We start from the raw sequence: 8286 nt of genomic DNA on the forward strand, positions 1-8286 counted from the left end.
CGAGTCTGTGGTGACAGCTACGTCATCTGTAAGGGAAAAGCAAAGCCTGTTGTTTTCAGACAGGGCCACTGCAGTGGGCACCTCTGTTCGAGGTGGGGGAAGCCACAAGCCGTCCTCCTGCAGAACTTTACCTGCAGCTCCTGGTTGGTGACAGCGAAATCTGCACCTACACCGTAACCAGGTTTCAAAGCTTCGTTCTTGAGCCGGTGGCCCCCGGTGCGGGAGCCGGCCCCGAGCAGGCCCCGCCGCCTGTTGCCCAGGGCGGGGCCGCGGGCCGCCGCTTCTCCTCCCCCCGCGTCCGCGGGCGGAGCCCCGGCCGAGCGGCGGGGCGAGGCCTGTGGGCGGGGCGGGCTCGCTTGGGCTCGGCTGCGGCTCGGCTGGGCTCGGCTGGGCTCGGCTGGTCGGCTCGGCCTCGGCCCCCCGCCCCGCCCCGCGGGCGGTCACTGCGCGCGCAGTCGCGGCGCCGCCATCGCGGCAGATGCAGGCGATCAAGTGTGTTGTGGTGGGCGACGGGTGAGTGCGGCGGGGCCGCCCCGGCCCCCGCAGCCCCGCACAAAGCGGGACCGGGGCCCGGCGGGCGCGGAGGGAGGGAGGATGAAGGGAGGGAGGTCCGGCCGGCCGGCCCCGCCCCGCGGCTCGGGAGAGCCGCTCCGCCGGCGGGAGGCCCCGCGCCGGGCGGCGAGGCCCGACCCGGCCTGGATCGCCGCGGTCCCGGCTCAGGCGGGGCCGGCGGGCCGAGCCGCCGTCGTGGCCCCGGCGGGAGATCGGGCCTTGCGGCGGCCCGCGCAGTCCTGCCCCGCTCCGTCCTTAGTTGATGAACTTGAGTCTCGGTCCCCAGGCGCTCCCCAGCCCCATCGGGCTGCCTGGGTAGCAAACACCGGCTTCTCTTGGGTTTTACGTCTATCTCCTCGTTGGTTTAGGTGCCCATATTTCGCTATTTTTCATTGTACATGTTTGATTCATCACAGAGTCCTCCCGAAAATCTTCGCAGGTTCCTCTCATATGTCCTTTTGTTGTTTGTTCCGAGGTGAAGTGTGTTGCTCTTTCTGATTTTATCATGTGCCCCTTGTCACCCTTTTTGCTCTTTTCTTTAGGCTCTTTTTGAATTCCTTTTTCTTAGAACACATCTGTGTGCAAGATGCAGGCATGCACTAGATTTATGGTACTTTGTAACTTTCCTAGCTCATCCTGCATATTTTTCCTCACAATTCCAGTTTACTTTTCTGATCACCACAGGAAGCTCAGAGTTGAGGTACTGAGACCTAAATGTGAACTGGTCTTAGGCAGGGACTGGTCTTTCCCCTTTCCCAGGCATGTCACCACCTCAAATACACATTTGGGGTAAGGCCTTCCAGGTTCCAGTCTGTGGGGGCTAAAGAGGGAAAGAGGAGAAAGCCGACCACCAAAACAGCCTTATTGTGGAGGAGAGAGGAACAACTGGGAGCACAGGATGTTGTAAATGGACTTCAGCTGAAGGTTTCCTGTCTCGTGTTTTGGTTTAAGACCAAATAGACAGTGTAGACTAAATCATCCTGGTGCATCCAGGGGACTGTGTACTCTGCTAGAGTCTCTCCCTTACTCCTGAAGTCTTTCCTTATGTTACTCCGATTACAGAATTGGGTAGGGGATATGCAACTCTACTGACTATTCAGCTTCTCTCAGGCACCTCACAGCCAGCTTTCCCTGGCACTCATGGTCTGTTTTTCTGGAAGGTTGTCTGCAGTTCACAACTTTCTCAGTGATAAAGAAGTTGCTCACACTGCTGGTACTCCTCTGTTCTTACAACAAAGCTTTCCCTTAGGAAATGTACAGGGCTGGCTAAAGTCTGTGTGCTTACGCTCTTGCCAGCCAGACCTGGCCCTTGCTACTCCCACTAGCCTTCAGCAAAGCCCTAAGCTGATACTTCAGCCCTCTAAATTGATCTCTTTCCAAACTGACAGTGGTCAATTTTAAAGTTCATTTTTGTTTATGGATACTTATTGTTTTCCCTTTGTATTTATTGATACTAAATTCCTGTATCTGAGGAGCTTGTAGAGTTCTGTGTTGTTGCATGTTTTTTCACCTGTTTACCCGTTTTGCTAGACCATTATGGATCTGTTGAGCCCACAGCCTTAATTTATTCCTTCTCTTGGTTCCTGGAACACTGTTTTGCTTGGTGTCTTGCTGAGGCTGAATGGATGGGGAAAAGGAATGGGAGAGAGCAGGGTCAGTGAGTGCTCAGGCAGGGTGCACATTAAGAGTTCAGGCCTGGCCCCTGCCAAGTAGGGAATTCCAGTCTGCTACAGGTTTGTTTTCTCACACAATAACCTTTTGCCTAACGTTGTATTTTGGAGTTGGGGGGGGAAGGGTGAGTTTTACTGCCTCAGTGCTACCTGCTGTACCCTTCTTTATGTTCCTCGCTCTTATCCTCTACAGAGCTGTTGGGAAGACCTGCTTGCTCATCAGTTACACCACAAATGCCTTTCCTGGAGAATACATCCCCACTGTGTGAGTAATAACTTTGGGCTCAGTTGCTTTTTGATCTGTATGCATGTGTGTGTAAAAGTTGTTTTTTAAGTGAGGAGGTGGCTGTCCCAAATCAGACTGTGATGATGCTGGAGGTGTGGCTGTGTATGTGAGGAAGGCAGACTGTCCCCACTGGAACTGTGCTGCAGTACCCTTTCCTGATTCACTGCCTTCTTGGATTTTGTATAGAGATGTGAAGGTCACCACAAAATTGTCACTGATGAGGGACTCCTCCTTGGCAGGTTTGATAACTATTCTGCCAATGTGATGGTAGATGGAAAACCAGTGAACCTGGGTCTCTGGGATACAGCAGGGCAAGAGGACTATGACCGACTGCGGCCTCTTTCCTACCCACAGACGGTGAGTGCTGGGCTTGGACTGGCTTGTAACTGCTCCCTCTCTGAGACAGGGAGGCTCCCAAGGACAGGCATGCTTCTTTCCATTGAGGAAAGTCCAAGTTGCTGCAGCTGTAGCCATAATTATGGTTGTTTAAGAAGTATCACAGCTGATTTTCTCTGAAGAGATTGTCCTGTTCTAGTCCCTGCTTTGAAATGGTCTTTGAACAGTTATGGGTGCCCCAGGGAGGCTCAGGTGAAAGGAATGGCATGAGGCTGCTGTGCAGCTGAGCCAGTTCCATGTTTCCACTCTCCCTTGGCAGGATGGCTCACTGTAGTGCTGCACTAGAAATTTTCTCCACGTAGCCATGCTGCCAGGGTGAAGCCCTTAGCACCGTTAAGATGTTTGTGGCCGCAGGCTTTTAACATGCAGAGCTCAGCATTGTGAAAGAAGATGTAGTCATACACTCAAGGTCCATTCCTTTCCTCTCTGAATTAGCTTAACACCTTTAATGGGCAAGAATTTCTTATAGCCACAGTCCTTGCTTGTGCGAGGACATTGTCCTCTCTCAGGATCCCTCTCCCCTCTCCCTCAATTCTCTTTAGCTGTTTCTTTCTGCACAGCTGACCCTCTTGTTTCTGCACAGGATGTTTTCTTGATCTGCTTCTCCCTCGTGAGTCCAGCCTCCTTTGAGAATGTCAGAGCTAAGGTAAAGTATTCTCCTCCTGGGTGAAACAGTGGAAGGGAAGAACCAGTGAGGTCCCCTGCCCCACCTGGCACCACACTTACAAGCCCAAAATTTCAAGCAGTCATGTCTTGGTGAGGGAAGGTCATAGTCTGCAGGTTTTAAGCGGGGCCTGCTTTTTATTCATGACTTCTGTAGCTAAGTTACTGCCTTTTTGAATCTGCATCCTAAGGGGTGTTCTAGAAACTAAAATACAGTTAAGGGAAGCACTGTGTGCAGAGCTGACGGGCACTGTCTGTCATGATTCTGTGTCTCAGCATGTTCATTATTACATTTGCACCGATCTCTTTCTGCAGATATTCAGAGCTGTAGGCAGCAGTATCCTCTGCAGGTGTTGACACCATGTCAGCTAGTAGTAAACCCCTCATTCCCAATAGTAGGAACACATCCTCATGGTTGTGGCCACTGCTGTAGCTACTTTTCTTATCGTGTCTCTCTGTTTCAGTGGTACCCTGAGGTCCGACACCATTGCCCAAACACACCTATTATCCTGGTGGGCACCAAGCTGGACTTGAGGGATGATAAGGACACCATCGAAAGGTTACGTGATAAGAAACTGGCTCCTATCACCTACCCCCAAGGCTTGGCCATGGCTCGGGAGATCGGTGAGTCTCCTGTGCTGGCAGATCTCTGTGGCATTGAGGGGGTGAGGGACAGTGTGTGGTGGTAGAACCAGAGTGGTTGAACTGGAGCTCTCTTTCCCCAGGGTCAGTAAAGTACCTTGAGTGCTCTGCCCTGACACAGCGGGGCTTGAAGACGGTGTTTGATGAAGCCATCCGGGCTGTGCTCTGCCCACCGCCCGTGAAGAAGCCTGGCAAAAAGTGCACCGTGTTTTGAGGGCTGTGGCCTCGGTGCTGGCTCAGCATGTTGTCGTCCTCTGACAGATTGCGTATTAGCTGGGTGTTTCTGGAGGGGGCTGGGATGTGTAGGGCCCTTCATCATGTACGAAGTCAGTGTTTTTTAAATGTCTCTTTGATTTAACGTCAGTGTTGATGTGAAGGGGCAGTGGGGGCAGGAGACCAGCTGGGGGCTGTACAGCCCCCAGGGGAGGTACAATGGGGAAGGCAAGGTAGCTCCTTCGGGCAGCAGGCTGTTTTGGCTCTCCTGAACTCTAAGCTGAAAGGCCTGAGACATCTGTCCTGTCCTGGAAATGCCTGTTTTAAACCTGCAGGTAAAACAGGTGGTGAATATCCTGGTGGGAGTGGGGAGGGAGCTGATTTCAATGGTGCTGAGAGACAACAGCAGCTGGGAGGGTGGTAGGGTCTCCTTGCCCAGCCTGCTGTGGCTAACAGTTAACAAACTGGTGCTCTAGCAGAATGTGCCTGAGACTGTTAAAAAAATCATAACCAGCCCTGGAAGGGGTCGAAGTGAAAGAGAAGCTGAAGAACTAATCATTAGGTGCTTTATTGGGTACTAGCCAAACTGTGCATGAAACAGCTCTGTGCAATCAATGCATTTGCCTTTTTGTGTGTGCACACCCTAGGACAGCATGGTGCTGCTCCCCCCCATCAGTCTTTAGCAGGGCCTCCCCCCAAAATCCAGTCTCTGCAGAGCAGGGCTGGGGTTGTTGCCTCTATTTTGTTTTTTTCTACTAAAGACAGCAAAGGAAGCAATGAGAAGTCTGCTAACTTCTTTCCCTTCCCACTGAAAGTGCAGACAGGCTCTATGGTTTTGGATGGAACAGGGAGAGCTTCTGAAGGGTTGTGGGGGGGGGAACAGGGTTGGAAGAGAGGTCCAATTTTTAATCATCATGTAGAGTGACAAGATAAAACCTTATTTGGTGCAATAAACATCCTCCATGACGATGTATGTGAGCTTTATTATATAGCAGCCTTCCAAAGGTTATTTTCTGCCTCACTTCTCCTACAGGCTCCAGCTCTGCTGCCCCTCCAGCAAGATTATGTCTGTGTCATTGTTTTCTATCCAGTTTACATCTATGCAGTACCAGTAGGGAAATTAAGGCCGAGGTGAAATGCAGGGGCCATCTTAGGAGACAAGAAAGCCCCCATCAACCATCAGTGAGCTGCCAGTTGTCATAGCACTCTTGCCACTCAGCAGGAAGAGAATGCTGTTCACCACATCATCCACCTCTGCAATCAAACACAGAGAACATCTAATGCACACCTCAAATTGTATCAGAAAAACAAGCATCCAGAGAGGTCTGCCTTGGACCTCTACATGTAATTAGAGCACGGAAGTATTTCTGCTTCCAAACTGTGCTTGATGCAGTGTCCAGGACAGCATAGCTGAGAGCTGGACATTAAAAAGTCCTTGTGATCAAATGATGCTTAGTTCACAGCAAACATCCTGTCAGATTTATGAACAATAGAGTAAGTTCATTTCACTTGTCCCAAGATGAGGAGGCTGTAGAAGAGGGGAAGAGAAGGTTGATTCTCACCCAGTCCTCGTCAAATACTTCAGGAGTTCAGCCAGAAGGCATTCAGCAGAGCTGTGACTTTGCCCAAAAAAGCAGCAAAGTAACTCTGGCTGTTCCGTGAGAGGGAAGGCTTGAGACAACATGAGAGCCCAGCCTGGGAACAGACCTATCCCACTGACCTGCAAACTTTCCCAGGGGAATCCGATTAATCATGGCAGCGGATTTCTGAGGGTCACTCCAGTTAATTCTCCCCATGTCAGTCATAACCACGGTGGGGTTCACAGTGTTCACCCTAATCTGGGACCAGCAGCAACAAACAATCTAAGCAGGCTCCTCTGAGGAAACGCTCAGGTTCAGCTTTCACACCTTCTCTCACAGACTCCTACCTTGTGGGGTCCCAGTTCCATTGCCATTACCTTGGTCAGCATATCCAAAGCACTTTTTGTGGAACCTTTAAGGGAAGGGAAGAACGGGAGGCGTTAAGTGCATAACAAAGCACCTGGTCTGGAACAGACCGGGACATTTCACTGCTCTGAACTGGGAGCTGGCAGCTTGGTGGCTGTGGGTCTCCAGCTGGTCAGAACTGAGAGGGACACTGCTGAAGCTGCACATACTTACAGTAAACGGCGTGATCCCTCAGCGCACGCTGCGAGGCCTGGCTGGAGACATTCACAATAGCCCCTGCCACTCCCTGCGCGATCATCTGCCGAGCAACGATCTGGGAGGGGGAAGGAGAGAAAAAAAAGGAGTGCCAGAATCCTAGCAAGAAAAATCTATGGTAGCCAAAAGAGCAAAAACATCTGGAGGAAGCAAGTCCTCCCTGCCTCCTGCTTACAGGAGAGTCACAGTGTGAAGGGTCTGTACGGGCAAGTTGTCAGGCTGACTTTGGATTGCATCCCTTTAGTCCCCACACTGGACACTTATCTGCGCTATGTACAACAGTCACTGCTATTCATGGAGACAGCAGCAGTGACAATTCTTCCTCACCTGGGAAACGTGAAGCACAGCCCCAAAATTCACATCAAGAGACCTACAAATAAAATCAAATTTAAACGTTACAGAGTGGTTGTAGGCCAGGCCAGACAGCTGTTTTAAGAGGCAGCAGAGGACAAGTGCTGCTGGTCTCTTGGAAACACTGGTGATACTATGACACGTGATGAGCTGTCGGCCGAGCCAGGATGCTCAGGAGTGCTCTCGGCAGTGAACAGTCCATCAGCCACAGGCGTGGCACCGCCAGGGGAGGTGCAGTTGTGCACTGGCATGTTTCCCTCAGGACTCTGTCCTTCATCAGCCTAATGGAGTTTCCTCTGACAAAGTTTAAACACTAAGCCCTTGGGCCTCAGCCAGTGGCAACTCTTGGGTCAAGCAAATCTTTCACACAGCTCTAAAGAGCAAATCTGTTGTAAGGTGGGTAGAGGCAGTGTTTCTTCTGTTTGCCATATCGTCCGTCCTTTGTCAGGCCAGTTCTGCAGAATGGTCTTAGCAGAATCCATACCTTTTATGTTCGTCACAAACAAATCCTTTATTATAGACTCTCAACGGATGTTTTTAACATAGGGTCAAAGCATGACCCATCCTCTCAGAATGATGTGGACTCACCCATAGCCTGTATCCTAAAGCTCACTCCCAGACAAACTATGGAGCTTTTCAGAGAAAAAGATGCCATGTTATTGTAGTAAGCAAATTTAATTTCCCACTGTGACCGTTTTATGCTCCCTTACCTGGCTTTGTCTTCTCTGTTTCTGAATTGTCTTAGTGACAACTGCCTTTGACTTTAACTGGGCCGAGTTGGAACTAGACTGGAAGCTCTGAGCTTGATGAGCAGCAAAGGCACTCACCTCCTGGGCCAGTGGGACGGCAGGTGCACCCCACCATTCTGGAGGTGACACTGCAGGTTCTGGCTACTGAGAAACAGGCGTAATACCCAGTGTTTGGTTTCCTTTTGCTGTTTATAGGGGGAAAGGTGATTACGTAAGGAATGAACAGACAGTAAAGAAAAAGGACATATGGAGTAACAATCAACTGACATTTGGCATTTCTAAAAGCGTGTGTGTCAGCCTGTCTGGTGTCTGTGCACCAGCTGCTGTCCTTTCTAGTTGCTTCTCGTCTCAAGACACCTGTTTCTGAAAAGTTCTGCCACCGTTTTTGACGTCCACGGCTGTGCGACACCTTGGCGGGGCAGACTCGGTCCCAGAGCCTCCGCCGGGGAGGCCGGGGCCAGGCACTCACCTCTGCAAGGCCTCCCGCGTCACCTCCAGGAAGGGCTGCAGCTCCGCCACGGCCGCGTTGTTCACCAGCAGCTCGAAGGGCCCCGCCGCGCCCA

The 8286-nt window shown here is 51.4% G+C and overlaps 2 protein-coding genes across 3 annotated transcripts; one reads left to right on the plus strand and one right to left on the minus strand.

The window, feature by feature from the left end:
- The first annotated feature begins 365 nt into the window (after positions 1–365).
- On the plus strand, positions 366–5393 carry RAC3 (Rac family small GTPase 3). Of its 2 annotated transcripts, none has more exons than XM_029959987.1 (6): positions 366–513; positions 2416–2487; positions 2748–2865; positions 3488–3550; positions 4032–4191; positions 4293–5393. In XM_029959987.1, exons 1-6 carry the CDS (start codon positions 479–481, stop codon positions 4421–4423), a joined length of 579 nt encoding a protein of 192 aa, XP_029815847.1. In that variant the 5' UTR covers positions 366–478; the 3' UTR covers positions 4424–5393. The 2 variants fall into 2 exon arrangements, with proteins under 2 accessions (XP_029815847.1, XP_029815848.1); XM_029959988.1 differs by having other exon boundaries at positions 418–513; positions 2695–2865.
- On the minus strand, positions 5386–8280 carry DCXR (dicarbonyl and L-xylulose reductase). The gene is made up of 6 exons (XM_008921817.3): positions 8193–8280; positions 6951–6993; positions 6582–6681; positions 6350–6414; positions 6143–6260; positions 5386–5676 (listed from the first exon to the last, which is right to left on the minus strand). The coding sequence occupies exons 3-6, from the start codon at positions 6664–6666 to the stop codon at positions 5573–5575; spliced, it is 372 nt and encodes a 123-aa protein (XP_008920065.2). The 5' UTR covers positions 6667–6681; positions 6951–6993; positions 8193–8280; the 3' UTR covers positions 5386–5572.
- Positions 8281–8286: the final 6 nt, after the last annotated feature.

This window comes from Manacus vitellinus, unplaced genomic scaffold (genome assembly GCF_001715985.3).
Source record: "Manacus vitellinus isolate BGI_N305 unplaced genomic scaffold, ASM171598v3 scaffold_24_pilon, whole genome shotgun sequence".
NCBI classification, from domain to species: Eukaryota; Metazoa; Chordata; class Aves; order Passeriformes; family Pipridae; genus Manacus; species Manacus vitellinus.